The sequence below is a fragment of the Phaseolus vulgaris genome, chromosome 10 (genome assembly GCF_051622355.1).
Source record: "Phaseolus vulgaris cultivar YP4 chromosome 10, ASM5162235v1, whole genome shotgun sequence".
NCBI lineage: Eukaryota > Viridiplantae > Streptophyta > Magnoliopsida > Fabales > Fabaceae > Phaseolus > Phaseolus vulgaris.
Window position 1 is genome coordinate 2430104 of NC_143507.1, and position 16683 is coordinate 2446786.

The following is a 16683-nucleotide window of genomic DNA, read 5'->3' on the forward strand; positions in this document are numbered from 1 at the left end:
ATAACTAACAAATCTCAACAAATTACAATTAACACTCTTTAAACCTACATATAGATAGAGAATCACAACAACTATAAAACATCACAAGAATCTTTACAAGTGTTAATATTTTAGTTAACATATATTTATGTAAATTATGATATTTTTAACAGTGATTTAAAAAATAAATATGTCATTTTTTTTATCTTATGCCTCAAATTTCAATTTTTCTTCTTATTAATTTTCGTTCCAAATGTAATTAAAGAGAAAATACACTCCCTTCCTAATATTTCGAACTCAAATTATCACTAAATCTATAATGTCCTATGACAAGAACTTGTGATGACAATCATTCCATCACACCTAATGAAGTAAAACGTGTACAGGGGGTGTCTGAGGGAGGGGCAACTTTCTCTGCTGCAAGACAAGTCAACGAAGCATGCGAGAACATCAAGTCTTCGTTAGTAAACCTAATTGAAGGGGTTCAGGTCTTCAATACTCTATCTTCTGGGCCTAAGTTGGAAACAGCCCAAGAAAAAAATAATGGTGCGTTTAGAAGAAAGGGTTTCTCTGGGGTCAAGTGGCTGGGGGCGAAGTGGGACCAAACGTTAATGACGAGGGAGGAGTCATGGTAGGGTCAGAAGTAGATTCATCGGCACCGGAGCTCAACCAAGGTCTGAGGTCAGATGGGCATGGTGACCTTCATGGAACGACGCTATTGCAGGAAAACGACTGAAATTTATCCATGCCACGCAATTCGTAGCTGTAGCAAAGGAGTGGGCTCTTCGTCGGGAAGCTCAGATCCTTAATCTAGTGGCAGTACTAAGTCGTGTAAGGAGGGGCACAAGGAAGGTGTGGAGAGGAGGAAGTTATTTGTGGAGGAGGAACCACCCCAAACAAAGGAACCTAGCAAAAATTCACTGGAGTGTAGAAGGTTGCGGGAATTGCGAGAGCAGGTGGCGCCAGTTGCTCAACCGAAATGGAGGTCCAAAGGAGGAATTGGGGCCTTGCACCATGGGGCATCTTCTTCGTCTAGGTTAAGTTGTTGTTCATTTGGGGAATCAGTGAATGATATCTTTCAATGTAATAATCGCCTGAGGATAGAAGAAAATGATGCTGAATCAGTTAGAATATGGAATTTGAGTCATAATCTGGGGCTGCAATGCCCAGGGGATGAGGGAAGCTTGGTTAGAGAGTTGGATCGATTGGAGGTTAGGGACAATGAAATCAAAAAGGTGTCTCGTGTGGGAAATAGAAAACGTATACCATGATCATTATTAATCTCAATATCAGAGGATTGGGGGGGGGGGGGGGGGGGGGGGGGGGGCGGGGGGACGAAGGCACGGTATCTAAATCATCTTGTGGCTAAGGAGGGGGAAGAATTCCTATGTTTGCAGGAGACTAAAGCAGCGATCTTAACAGAGGCCAAATGTTGTGCAATCTGGAGTGACAGTAACATAGGTTGGATTCATAACAAAGGGAATAATGGGGCAGGTAGCATTGTAACAATGTGGCACAAAGACGCCTTCTCTTATGGCAGTCATGTTGGTGGAACTGGGTTTATTGTTGTTGTGGGTCAATATCTCAAAACGAATAGCCAGTGCATAGTTGTGAACGTTTATGCTCTGTGTGATCAGAAGGAAAAGTTGGTATTGTGGGACACCCTCACGACCCTCAAGCAACAGTACCATGATATGGCTTGGTGTTTTTGTGGAGATTTCAATGTTGTAAGGAGGGATGATGAGAGAAAAGGGGTCAGAGGTTGCTCAAGACAAAAGAAGGAGATTGATAACTTCAATTGTTTCATTGAGAATAATGGACTAATAGACATTCCTTTTGTTGGGAAAAAGTATACATGGTTCAAACCAAATGGAACAGCTAAGAGCAGGTTAGATAGAATCATGGTGTCGGAAGAGTGGCTTCAAAGGTGGCCAGCATCTAAGCAGTGCCTTGGTGGTGAAATCGCGTGTTAAAGACTTGGGCCCTAAACCCTTTAGATCTTTTGATGCATGGTTCATGGAGCCGAATTTTAAGTTGATGGTAAAGGAAAAGTGGAATTCGTATAATGTTCAAGGTAACAACATGTCTAAACTCAAAGATAAGCTGAAGCTTCTGAAGGCGGATCTTAAAGTGTGGAATAGAAACAACTTTGGTTGTTTAGAATCTACCAAGAAGCGTATTGTGAAGGAAATTGAGGAGCTGGATGGTAAAGATGATAATGACGAACTTACGGGAGACGAGAATATGAGACAGATGGAATTATTTAGTCAGTTGGGGTTGGTTGAGAAAAAGATAGACTTTTTGTACAGACAAAAAGCAAGAGTGAACTGGCTCAAATACGGGGATACCAACTCAAAGTTCTTCCACTCGGCAATTAGATGGAGAAGATTAAGGAGTGAGGTTAAAGGGGTATAAGTCGACGCTCAATGGTGTGAGGAGCCGAAAGTTGTGCGCAGGGAGACAAAGCTGCTATTTGAAAACAGATTCAAAGCTACGCATGACTATGGTTTTAATATGGGGTCAGTGGAGTTCAAATCTTTAACCTCGGAGGTGAGCAGGAACATGATAGCTGGTTTCTCTGAGGAAGAAGTGAAGGAAGCCGTGTGGCAGTGCGGAGGGACAAAGAGTCCGGGTCCGGACGAATTCAATTTTAATTTCATTAAGAACTGTTAAGAGGTCATGAAATCTGACATTATGGAAGCTATGCATTTTTTCCATGCGTCAGGGTCATTTCCAAAGGGGTGTAATGCGTCTTTCATTGCACTTGTTCTCAAGGTAAGGGATCCCTCGTCACTCGAACAATTTAGACCCATTTCCCTAGTCGGGGCAATCTATAAGATTATCACAAAGGTTTTATCCGGTCGTATGAAGAAAGTTCTGCCTATGATCATAGATGAGTGTCAGTCAGCCTTTCTAAGTAACAGAGGCCTAATGGATAGTGTGGTTAGGGCAAATGAAGTGCTTGAGGGGATTAGGAGGAACCGCAGGAGCGGGGTGTGTTTTAAGGTGGACTTTGAGAAGGCGTACGACTCCGTTAGGTGGAGTTTCTTGTATGACATGCTCGGGAGGATGGGGTTTCATGACAAGTGGATCCAGTGGATAAAAGGGTGTTTGGTATCGTCTTCCGTATCGGTGTTGGTAAATGGGAGTCTTACAGAGGAATTTAAACCAACTCGGGGATTGAGACAGGGCGATCCCCTAGCTCCGTTTTTGTTCCTAGTGGTAGCTGAGGGTCTATCAGGGTTGGTGAGGCAAGCGTTGAGAAAAGAGGTACTTCGGGGTGTAAAGGTAGGAAGAAACGAAATTGAGTGTTGTCTTCTACAATTTGCAGATGATACTCTGTTTCTATGTGAAGACTCGTTCAGTAATATTTTTGCTATAAAGGCAATTCTACGATGCTATGAGATTATGTCAGGCCTGAAAGTTAATTTTCATAAGTCGAAGGTGGCTGGTGTTAATATTGACGAGTATGCCTTAACCACTTATGCGAAGACACTTAATTGTAATTCTATGCGGCTACCATTCTAATACCTGGGGTAGAAGTGGGCGGAAATCCGATGACGAAGCAGTTTTGGGAGCCGGTTGTAAAGAAAATAAAAGCTAGACTAACCGCTTTGAAAGGCAGATTGTTATCTATGGCAGGACGGGTATGCCTACTTAAATCGGTCTTCAATTCTATTCCTTTGTTCTACTTGTCCATCTTCAGAGCTCCAGTAGCAGTGTGCAATAGAATCAATAGTATTCAAAGGAGATTCCTATGGGCATGGGGAAAAGAAAATAAAGCGATTGCTTGGGTAAGTTGGGAGAACGTCTACAAGCCATGTGAGGAAGGTGGGTTGGGGGTCAAAGAGACTAGGAACTTTAATTCCGCTCTATTGACCAAGTGGAAATGGCGGTTGTTGAGTGAGGCGGGAGGGAAATGGAAAGAAATTCTAATATCCTTCTATGGATAAGAAACGGGTAGAAGTCCTGCAAGGTTGAAATATCAGTCGTGGTGGTGGAGGGATCTAGCTAAAGTGTGTGGGGAAAGGGACTAAGAACAAGGATGGTTCGGTAAAGCCACAGGGTGGAAAACTGGTGATGGGAGCACAGTTAAGTTATGGGAGGATGTGTGGTTACAAAGTAGTAGTCTTAAATCAATGTTCCCTAGACTATACTCCCTGTCACTAGATCAAGGCAAGACGGTGGGAGAGGTAGGAACATGGGAGGAAGGGAGGTGGAGGTTTCAGCCTACTTGGAGAAGGGAGAGGTTTGAATGGGAATCAAAAATGGAGGAAGAACTGTTAGCAATTCTGGGTACAGGCAATTTGTGTCAGGAAATCCATGATCGCCTGGTCTGGAGGGAGGATCCAAAAGGGGCGTTCTCGGTTAAGTCAGTCTACCAAACCCTGACAAAGCAAATAACCACTGGTTCTTTGGAAAGTGTCTATGGTGTTCTATGGCAAGCGAAAGCTATGCGTAAAGCGCTTATCACTGCTTGGAGAGTCCTACTTGATAGAGTCCCAACCAATGCTAACCTTATTAGGAGAGGAGTTCCTGTGGACTCACCGATTTGTGTCATGTGCAATCTCTCACAAGAAACATCTCAACATCTTTTCATAGATTGCGCAGTTGCACAACGAGTATGGTCTGGTTGTTACCGCTGGGTTGGCATAGTGGGGGTTCAAAACAAGGAAATTAGGAATCACTTGGAGAACTTCTATCTAATTCACCTATCAAGTAAGCAAAACCAGGTGTGGCGAGGAGTATGGGTGGTAATTATTTGGAGTATTTGGGAGCAACGAAATCAGGTTGTATTCAAGGGAGGGGTTCCAGACCCAGAAGAAATTCTTCAAAATGCTCAGTTGCTGTCCTGGTTGTGGCTAAAAAACAAAACAACTGGATTCGTTTATGCGTTTTCAGATTAGGTCCTGAACCCCAATGAGTGCCTCCTCGCAGTTCTTTGAAAGTGTACAAGCATATAAATGCACAAGAGTAACTTGCTATGTATCACTGCTTAAGTTATGCATATCAGAGGCAAATGTAGGATGGCAGATAGAGTTGGAGATGAGGTGGGGGTATAAGAACTATGGTGGCAGGTCAGGTGTAACTACAAAAGTGGGGTTGGTCTAAGCAGGGCTCCGGTTAACTCGTGTGTAGACCTGGCAGGGCGTGATAATAAACCTTTGTTTTTTGGTTGTTTCGCTAAAAGTGTAATTCAACAAGCCTTTTCTGGGGGTACTTGGTACATAAGACATGCAGGCCGAAACCAAAGCTCTGAGAAGAAAGTCTCTACGCAACAGCAGCCAGAATCAACAATTGATAGCTAACCTTATTTGTAGTTTTTGCAGGTACATCTTTAATCATACGCGCAATGCAGTAGAATGCTGAATGATGTTACAATAGCAACCTACCGCAATCGCCAAGGTTACGTTAAGCAGCCTAATATGAGGTTTCTGTTTATGGTGAGGCAGTGGCCTAGTTTCTGGTTTGTTGACTGATTGTAAAAGGTGTATAAAAACACTGGAACTGGTTATATGGTGCTTATCTTGTGCGCTGCGAAGGCTGTAAAGGGCTAGGAGGTGGGAGGTTTCCCCTAGGATCTTAGTTACATCAGTATGAGGCCATCAACAAACCTTGGCTCTTGAGGGGAATTATTAGAACATGCATGTTTCATTACTGAACTTTCAAGCTGGTCCAAATATAGAATTATAAGCAGGGACGAAGGTTGATTTGCTGGTTTAGCTGGATGCATTTTAGCCAATGAGCTTTGTAGGTGATGACATGATGGAATGGAAGGGAATATTATATGTTGCAGTGTAGCTGGTATAAGCATTTGGTTGCTGTTATAAGCATTTAGTCTCTTTACTTGTGCATACTTTCTGAGGTCCAGTGGTAAGCTAGGAATTAGACCTTAACTTGTATGCGGAACTAGTTATAACAAGCAAAGCTGCTAGGATTGGTCCTAATGTGTAATAATATTGTTGCTGTTTTCTTAAGGTAGAGATTAGTTTGTAAAAGGGTTGGGACATCCCTTAAGTGTCTCTTTTATTTTATTAATTCATTGCTGATAAAAAAAAAAACTGTAATGAATTGTATAACACAATTGTAAAACAGGTCACGGTCACCAATTAGTATATAATTGTAAGAAATTTTGTGATAGAAACTATATTGTCACTAAGCACTCGTTAAAAAATGAGTTTGTGCTATGATAATTATGGAGGTTTGTGATGCTCGTCTTTCATCACTAACAAGATTTGTCACAAAAATCATCACAAATTATATAAAAAAACATGACATTATGATGACAACTACAACCATCACAAAAATATCATTACAAATATTAAGCTTATAAATAGTGTGGAAAAGCTCCAAAATTTGGCTTAAATATGGGTGTTTGGGGTGTATGGTTAGTGTCTAGGTTGCAAAATTAAAACTATATGACTTTAATTTGTTGTAAGTGGAGTAATTTTTGTATGTGTCTAAACGAGTTGGAGGATTTAGAGTAGTCCATCTATATTTTGATCAAAAAAATAATCAATTATTAGGATTATAGTTAAACTATTATTGGCACAATTATAACAAGTAGTCATGATGCATCATCAATGATGTCAAATATCATTCAAAGATTCATGATAAAAAAAGTAGGAGATTATCTTCTTGTTCTTCAACATTTACTTCAACCTAGTCTTCTTCTTCTTCAACATGGCCTAGATTATCTTCTTATTCTTCATCATTTACTTCAACCTGGTCATCTTCTTCTTCAAAAAGACCAAGATGATCTTCAAAAAGACCCAGATGATCTTCTTGTTCTTCAACATTTGCTTCAACCCGATTTTCTTCATCTATTATTGACAAAAAATAGAACTATGATAACTATTATTTTCAAAATGATAAGAAAGTTAGAGATGTAAACTAATCAATAAAAATATACATTTATGACTCATTATTTAGAAATCATTAATATTTAATGTCAAGTTACATTACTATAAGAAAATTGTATATTTCAATTTTAAACTGTATAACGAAGGAATGTTATATAAAGCACTGCATGTGAGTCCAAATATTTCACTTCATGATGGATTATGACGAGAAAGGTTAGTATGACATGTAGATGAGCCAAATTAGTTCATATTAATATTCCCAAAAAGTACCTCTTTATTTAACTGTTACAAACTTTATTTTCAAAGTTCTTCATCCATCCTTTTCAAATTCATGCCATAAAATGCATGACTAACGACTAACTTTTGCTAAAGAATTCATAAATACTATAATAGCATTTGTTAGTTTTCTATAATGAATTAAAGGTCTTGAATAAAAGAAACGAACAAAATAAAAGCAAACAAAAATTAAAGGTAAGAACATGTGTTTGTAAACTAGAGTAAGTTCTTTTGTGTAAAGATTGTTCAACTTGATAAAGTAACTCATCATAACAAATGCAAATGAAGTCTTCAATCAAATAAGAAATAGGAAAAGACATATCAAAAAGATAAATTAAAGAATATAAACATCTAAAAAGAAATCCTACTTGCATGACAAAAGAAAAATAAAAAAGGCATAGGTTAGAATATATCGTTTTAGCAATTTTCTTCATAGTTTTATATGCTTGTTTTCTAGAATAAGGAGACTACATGTTAAGAGAAGTCCCACATTCACTTTTAGGGTAGCAATGTGTGGCACATAAAGGCTATATAAGAAAGTCTCCCCTCTATGTAAAATCACATCTTTGAAATAGAAAACAAGTTAAGTCTGAATAGCTTTTTGAGTTCTTTTATGCGAACTGTGCTGACTAAATTGAGTTTTTTTATGTGTTCGACCAAAGCTAACTTGGGGTCAACCAAACTTGGGCCAAACCATACTTGGGTCAAACCATACTTGGCCCAGTGTAGTTCAACTAAGTTCGACATGAGTTGAGGTCATCTCATCCCAACTTGACTTGGCTTAAACTAGACTCGACTTGACATAAACCTGGCTCGCCTCCACACAACTTGAGTTCGACCCAACTCAGCCTGACCCAAACCCTACTCAACTACGCTTAACCGAAACCTATCTGAACTCAATTAGACTTAGAAATATTTGACCAGTTGGTCATGGTTCAAGTTTGGTCTAACTTGACGTGAGCTCGACCTTACCCATATTGTCATGAGTTTAAATTTGGATTGAGTAAATAATTTTCATGTGTATAAATATTTTTTAAAATAAATGTTTTTCTTTTCATTTTCATTTTTGAGAATATTTTTATATAAAATATGCCTTATGGACCTTTTTATTCGGCATACCTTTTTATGGGCCTTTTCCCCTTATACAATTTTTATTATGTGAAATTTTTTATGTATAAACTTGTTTGACTATGGTGTATCTTGATTAGAAACTCTAGGTTCGCATTGGGAAAAAGAAGCGCATATTCATTGATTTAGACAATATCTACGTGTATTTGTTGTAAAATGTTTTAAAAGAAACAAAAATATTGAAAGAAAAAGAAAAGACAATAAATATATCCATATATAGGGTATAGTCGGTTTAATATGTCTTTCTACTAATTTTGTAATTTTATTACAACAAAAAAATTATGAAATAGAAATTAATTTTAGAAACTAAAACTAATTAGTTGCTATATTGACTAAATTAGAGACATTTTAAAAATTAAAAAAAAATTGTTTTTAAATTAGTTTCTACCAAGGTTTTAACTACCAATTATATATATTCTAAATTTGGTAGCAAAAACTTTGGTTGTTAATTAGTTACCAATTCATAAACCATTTAACAATAATAGAAACAAATTTAGAAATCAAAAATATTTTTAGTATCCATAGTCTTTAAGTTAGTCACTATAACAACTAATTATTTTTTATTTCTAAAAGTGGTTTTTATTTCATGATTTTCTTGTATTGTCAATTTGGTTTGAATTCATGATATGTGACTATTAAAGGAAAATTTATTAAAGGGAAATTTAAGGTTAATATGCAATTGACCTGTGAGGTGTGAGGTATCCCAACTCTACTAATATCTATTCTAATCCACATTTTGTCCACCTATTAATGAAAGATGTTAATTTTTTCTTTTAATAAACACACAATTATTACATGTCAAATATATGCTTACTTACCTAAACTATTAACTAAAGTTAAACAAAACTAATAGAATTATAATTTTTATATTAAACGAACCTTTTTCGATTGTAATAAAAATTAAATATCAATATGTATTTTAATGAATGATTATTTATCCATAGATATATTTTACCTTGCAGATCTGGTTGAGCAGCATCTTCTGGTCTCCTTGTATGTGTATTTGACGGAGTAGTAGCCACAAACTAGAAAGAGCGCAGCGTTCAATATTCCCAACATCAGATAGAACCTGTCTAATTGGCTAGTGTCGATACTCTTCTTGAACCAACTGCCACGGAACACTAAGACGAGTGGAATAAGGAGGAGTTTGCCAATACCATTCACCAATTCAATATACGAATCCACAAAATTCCACATTGATTTTGCTACGTGGGCATGGAATAATTTCTTTAACCCCCCTTCAACAAGTGCCTCCGTCATTCCCAACAATATAAACTGCGGAACTAGGGCTTCGATTTTCAGTTCTTTGTTCTGATTTAATATCCAAGACAATCTATGAAGCTCCACCTTCCGTGCTACGAAGCAGCAAATTACGGCACACACCATTCCAAAACCAATCCTTATAATCGAAGTCGTCACTACAAATGTTTTCGACGTAGAATATGTGGTTCTCTTACTACGCAAGCCAGCCATGATCAAAAAGCAGATGAATTGCGACACTCTTTCCACCCCGGCCTTGATCAAAAAGAGTTCAGAGATACCAAAACTATTGGTAGTTGTCATGCTGCTTGCTTGTGCAACAAAAAAAGTGTTCCCAGTAGCCACGAGTAAACTGTAAGCAAAGAAGGAAAAACACAGGTAGATCATAGGAACAAGGCTCTTCACTTCCCTCACCTCCTTTACCATGCAAACTTTCACATCCCTTCCTTGCGTTTTGGGACTCACTTCAGGATATATTGAATCTTTTTCATTGAGTATAGCTGCTTTGTCCAACCACCTGAATAGCCGTGGAACTCGTGGCTTTAATCTCACTCCTTTACCGTGGTCATAACATAAATTGGTCCGCACATTACCCTTCCAGTAATAACCATTCTCTGAGGCTGGATAATCTGATTTTCGTCTCCCACGAGCTGCTTTGCAGATTCTAAAGATCTTGCCAAAATAGCTTTCATCAGACACTTGTTCGTGCCTATACTTCGTACTACCAAAGAGGAACAAAAGATAACACCCTCCCATCAGAACTGCTGAATTTCTGAAGATAATATCGTAATCTTGATTGAAAAAGTCAGTAAATAGTATAACCACGTATCCAACAACCAATGGACCTAACAACCACGTATTTGTAAGAATTGTAGGTATGAGGTCATTCTCATTTTGTTTTTCTGTTCTTCCATCTTTTATTTCGATTTTTTCTCTTGCTTCAAATATCTCTTCCACCTTATTTTCAAGAAAACTGTCTAAAAGCGTTTGACCACTTTCCCCTATTGTAAGGAACAATATGGCTACATAGAGTGCACCAGATGATTCTGAATAAGCTGATATCCATATTAGCATTAAACCCTGCCATTAGAATAAGAGTTTTTCTTTTGTCACGTGTGGATTTCTGATAGAAACAGGAATATCAAAGAATATATTATTAGTAATTCGAGAATCTAGTGAGATAAACGAAAAAGAAAAAGTGTCTAAAACTCTTCCAAAAGAGAACAAAGCTCTTCTAACTGACTTCTAGCAAGAAAGGTGATGGTTGAACAACTGAGTTGCTGTAACAAACAACCGTCACGTGACTAGAATAATAATATTTTATTTTTATTGTAAGGCCATGAAAATATTCTCAAAAGATTTAAAATTTGGATGCTTACGCTACATTGTGAGTTTAGGTTTAAAGAATTGGGGCTTAATGCGACTGTTCACTTTCATGTTCATCTCAATTCTTTTTCAATTCTCCACTGCTGTGCTCTTTTTCTTTAACATCGTCTTCCACCTTCTCCTCAAGCTTTCTTTTCCACCTTCTCTTCTAGTGTTTGTTGTCGTCGTGGGTGTTTGCAAGGGAGATCCATGCATCTCTTTTCATGCTGGTTGGGTGACGCTATTGGTCACCAAATGTAATATATTTTCTATTTATTAAGTGAAACGTTGAATAGAAATGAGTGTAGAGACCATGAGTGTTGAGACCATGAGTTTTGAGGCCATGAGTTTTGAGGCCATGAGTGTAGGGCAGTGTGAAGTAACCACAAAATTCACTTAACTTAAAGAGTTATAGTATGTGGTGACCCTGGTAGGAATATGTTGTGACCCACATTGCATTTCCTGCATAGACCCAGGGAATCTTTTTTCTGGAAATGTTAAGTGAGTGTTTGTGTTGGTTAGGGTTGGGCATGAGGTGGGGGGAGTGAGTTAAAATATTATTATTTTAACCATGTGGACAGTTGTATGCTGGAGCAACTAAAATATCAAGACTCTTCTAACAATAGTCCAGTTTCATTCTCTCTCTCCTCTCACCCTAAATATCGAACTTTTCATTACACCTCTCTCATGCCACTCAGACATTCACTAACTAACTCATTCTCTCTACTACTGTGTCTCATTTCTCCTAGGATACACTTGTTATATTTTGGGTCTTTCATTTTTCCCAAGTATATTAAATGCATAAGCATCTCGTTGATGCTTAGGAGTCCTATAATTGTCTTCTCTAACATAGCAACTTTGTCCTCAAGGCTAATATCAGGAACAAGGTTTGTTTCCTTCCATCTAACAAATCATTGCCTAACCAGTTTACCTCCCTGGTGAATATCTCTAGCAACTAAAATCGTTTCAGGCTGTTCAATCTTGTCTAGCTCATCTTTCAACTTGGTTGGTATGGATGATTTCATAACATAATCTCCAACAACTATCTTTAATTGGGAAATATGAAACACAAGATGAATTTCTGCTATGTTTGATAGGTGTATGAAGGATGATCGTCCCAACCACCTAAGTAATTAGGCTAAGAAGTTTTTCCTTTTCACTAGTGTAATTAAGATTTTAATTTCAATCTTTTAATTTTTGTGTAGGAATTTTGAGCCCCGTATTTGGGTCAATTTTAGTCTACGATAAAAAAACTTGAAGGGAACACACTTGGGACCCACCTAGGCGCCACATGGACACCTACATGGCGCCAATTCCTTCTTTTTTCCAAAGTGACTCTTCCTTCTCCTTCATGAAGACTTGGGCGCCTCCTACCTTGTCCACTCCTCTCCTTTGTGTACATTTCCTTTTATGGCATGGATTGCCACATGAAAAACCATGAATAAAGAGTTTTAGAGGTGCCACATGTCATTCCATAAATGAAGAGTGTTAATTAGACCCCAAAGATCCATTGGATCCCGTTGAACTGGTAACTGCTGTAACCGTTCCGGACCAACTGTCAGGCAAAAACGATAACAGTAGTAAAGCTTGAACTTCATCATCGAACTTAATGCCCACTGACATAAGTCTGGTTAAGATCGAATTCGTTTTATTGATGTGCTCAGTAACTGAATTGTCTTCCTTCATCCTTGTGTTTACCAATTCTCTAATCAGAAACACCTTGTTTGCAGCAGATGGCTTCTCGTACATGTTAAACAATGCTTCCATGATACCTTTCGTTGTCTTCTCCTTCAAAATGTTGAACGCAACATTCTTGCTCAAAGAGAGTCAGATAACGGACATAGCTTTCCGATCCAAACCTGCCCACTCTACATCAGACATCTTTTCTGGCTTGTCACCCAAAGCCACGTCCAAATCTTTCTGAACTAGCAAATCCTCAATTTGCATTTTCCACCAACTGAAATCTATACCATCGAATTTTTCAATTCCGAATCTCCATTCTTCTGTCATCTCAAATGACTAGACGAGATACTCGGTACAACTGATTTCAGATCTTGGCAATCTTTTTTTTTTAAATCAAGAACACAAAAATTGCACCACCCAAAATCACTCATCAATAGACCTGGTCGCAATCCCCACTGCACTGGCGCTCCACACCACCATCGTCGCTGGTCACCACTTTTGTGTGGCAGATCTGGGAGCCTCCTCCTTGCACCGCTGTGAAACCCTAAGCCTTGGGACGCTGCTGCAGCCCCTGCAAAACCCTAGCTTTGGGATGCTGCTGTCGCCTCTGTGAAACCCTAGCTTTGAGACACTACTGCAGCCGCAATTTTCACGTCTCGTCGATTAATTTTTGCTGATCGGATCTCTATTGTGTAAACGAACCAAAGATCTTGATACCACTAGTTGGGAAAAACGCATGCGGAAGCAACACCTACAATCACGAATCAATTGCAGAAGAATAAACGACACTAGATTTAACGTGGTTCGGTCGCCAACTGCAACCTACATCCACACGAGCAACTATTAGATTTTATTTCTTTCCTGTTGCGTACCAATTACAAGTACAATGATCTATTTAAATAGCGATTATAAAAGGGACACAATGATTAAGCCCACCCACTAAACATGGTGTCTAGTCAGCCCAACCCAATTGGTTCTAGCTTCATACCCAACAATCTCTCACTTGAAGCCACGAAACAATGTTCACCTGCGCTTCAACTGTATACATGGTGTCTTGTCAGCCTAACCTAATTGGTCTTGACTTCATACCCAACAAAATCTTCATCTAAAGAAGATTAAACGAGGTACATAAATCTAGGAAAAGTAAAAGTAAGAAAACAGGGCGATCCTTCTACCTCCATTAAAACACAAGACATTCCCTGCTTAGTGCTTAGGTAGAGTAGAAAATGAATTCAACTCTTGTTCTATTTCTTCTGAAGATTGACGCATGGAAATCTCTAATGTTATCAAGCGTTACTCCAACGCAGTGACTCTTTCTCCCATCTTTGGTGACATGGACAACGTTAAACTTCGTTGGATCCTCGTCTCGAATTATCGGACCAAACAAACAAGGAAAAAGAAACAGAGTTTGAGGACTTCTTGAAGAGAGAGAGAAAAATACTCTTCTAAAATATTTCTAACAGTAACTACTCTTCTCTCTTCCCAAATTTCGAACTTCTCACTACATGTCCATGTCACCGCACTCATTTACTAACTAACTCTTATTCTCTCAACTTGGAGACTACACTTTTTCCCTTAAGGGCCTTTGAGTTTTTTTAGAGTATATTAGGCGATAAGCATATTGATAGCTAGGAGGTAGGCATAAAAAATTATATATATGCATATATTACCTCGATGGAAGCTGCAGTGCAAATACTGATCATAGTGACAGGACCCGTATATGCTTCTGAGATTAGAGAAACAAAAATGAACAGGAGTGACGATAGACCATCTTGTAGATTTCTTAAAATAGCACTTATTCGTAGATCCTCCACCAGCACTGAATCTTCGTAGTAACCCATCATAATAGAGAACACTGAGAATTCCACAATGATGTAGCTTGCAGCCAAAGCTGAAAAAAGATAAGGGTGAAAGAGTTAAGTTAAAATTTAGTTCCCATAACACCATTAGTTGCATATACTTTAATGATTACCGCCCATGAAGCATAGGGCCTTAGAGTTGACTAATAGATGATTGAGTTGATGCAAAAAGTTCTTCATTAGAGCAAATGAGAATTTTTTTTCTGAACCGTTTTCTTGCAGCGCCATGGAGATGAAAGTTTGATGAGAATAGAAGAATCAGTGATAATAGTCTGAAACCAGTTACACAACAGAGCTAACAGAATAAATAAACTTTTAGAGACAAGTGTGATTTGTTCACCACTTGATATTTTATTGTAGTTCCTTCCTGGTGGATTCTTAGAAAAAACAGTGAAAACTGTCATGTTTTTTCTCTTGAGAATAATGTGTTGATCATAATTGTGACATGTGAGTAAAAAATTCGAGAAGCACGTTTCGTCAAGTCATAGGTAATAAATTATAGACACGTTCAGTCGAAAGAAAGGTATTGCTGGAGAAAAATTCATCATACCCTTCAACAACGGTATATAGACGGCAATAAAAAAGCTGCTACTGATTGACGACATTTTTAATTTTTTTAAGCAGTCATCAAAGAAACAACAAGGAAAGAAGGAAATATTTGAGTATATAATGATATATTTAAAAATTATCTAAAGTAACCCTTTAGTTTGGTAATATAATGATAACACCAAAAATAAGTTTATTAATAGTTGGTGGCAGTTTAATAAAATTTTCACTATTTTTCATAATTTTAGGACAATTCTTGAATTGTTTTTTTTTATTTAAAATATGATATTTATAAGTGTTTCTTTATTGACAAAAAATAAAATAAAATAAGTCTTTAAGACATGATTGAATCCTTTTATAAAAGTACAAAGAAATATCTCTAAACTTGGCTTTTGTATTATTAAGCAATAATACCTTAAATAAAAATAACCTTAAATTTATTGTCTACAAGGACCTATAACTAACAAATCTCAACAAATTACAACTAATACTCTTTAAACCTACATAGATAAGACAATCACAACAACTATATAACATCACAAGAATCTTTATAAGTGTTAATATTTTAGTTAACATATATTTATGTAAATTATGATATTATTAATAGTGATTTAAAAAATAAAGATGTCAATTTTTTTTATCTGCCTCAAATTTCAATTTCAATTTTCCTTCTTTTTATTTTTCGCTCCAAATTTAATTAAAGAGAAAATACACTCCCTTCCTAATATTTCGAACTCAAAGTTCTATGACAAGAACTTGTGATGACAATCATTCCATCACAAACTGTAATGAATTGTATAATGCAATTGTTTTTTTTATTGGCAATAATAAATAAATAAAATAAAATGGAACCACTTCAGGGGTGATTCAACCCTTATACACATAAACTCAATACCAAACTCGCTATAGGCCACCAAAACTAACTAAACAAAGCCATGCCCTTACTAAACCTAAAAAGAACTTCAGGAAACTAACCTCATACACTCCATTGGTTCCAAACACCAATCAGAAAAGGAGGATGAAACACATCGGGACTTTGTAGAGACCCAGTGCCAAACTTTAACTTGTACCAATGCAAAAACTTCAGACGCATCAGCCACTCCTCCTTTGAAAATTATGCGATTCCTGTGACTCCAGATTTCACTAACCACCCCTACCCAAATTGTGTTCCAAACAATACGAATTGACTCAGAAGGTATATTCAACCTAAATTGATCGAAGTTAGACCTCGGCTCAATGTGAGACACACAAACAGAACCCCAAGCCATCTGTAACATAAACTCCAAACTCGCCAAGCGAAACTGCACCCGAAGAACAAATGACTACAAGACTCTTCCTCCTTCCCACACAAAACACACCTCAAGCTTTCTATCTGCACCCCTCTTCTACTTAGATTTACCCTAGTGGCAAGCTTGTTTTCCAACACCCTCCAAGCCATAAGCACTGCAGAAGGAACAGCCTTGCACCTCCATAACTTACTAAAAACCGGCGAAGTATCCGCCTCATTGTCCTTCCTGACAAGGTTGTATGCAGAACTAACTGTAAAAGTTTGGAGACCCCCATCCTTCCAAATCCAACTATCAACCTCTCCTGAGGCAGCCCCAACCCCAAGCAGAAGTTGGCTCATCTGATCCGCCATCGAATTCTCCCACTCGAAGAACGGTCTTCTCCAAGCTAGTTGCCACACCCATCTTCCATTAGACCAAAAACCACACTCCAACAAT

The 16683-nt window shown here is 37.7% G+C and overlaps 1 protein-coding gene across 1 annotated transcript; it reads right to left on the bottom strand.

The window, feature by feature from the left end:
- Positions 1-6534: 6534 nt before the first annotated feature.
- LOC137819076 (protein NRT1/ PTR FAMILY 5.5) lies at positions 6535-14671 on the bottom strand. Its single transcript, XM_090296678.1, has 4 exons — positions 14527-14671; positions 14225-14445; positions 9202-10586; positions 6535-6803 (listed from the first exon to the last, which is right to left on the bottom strand). Exons 1-4 carry the CDS (start codon positions 14639-14641, stop codon positions 6800-6802), a joined length of 1725 nt encoding a protein of 574 aa, XP_090152804.1. The 5' UTR covers positions 14642-14671; the 3' UTR covers positions 6535-6799.
- Positions 14672-16683: the final 2012 nt, after the last annotated feature.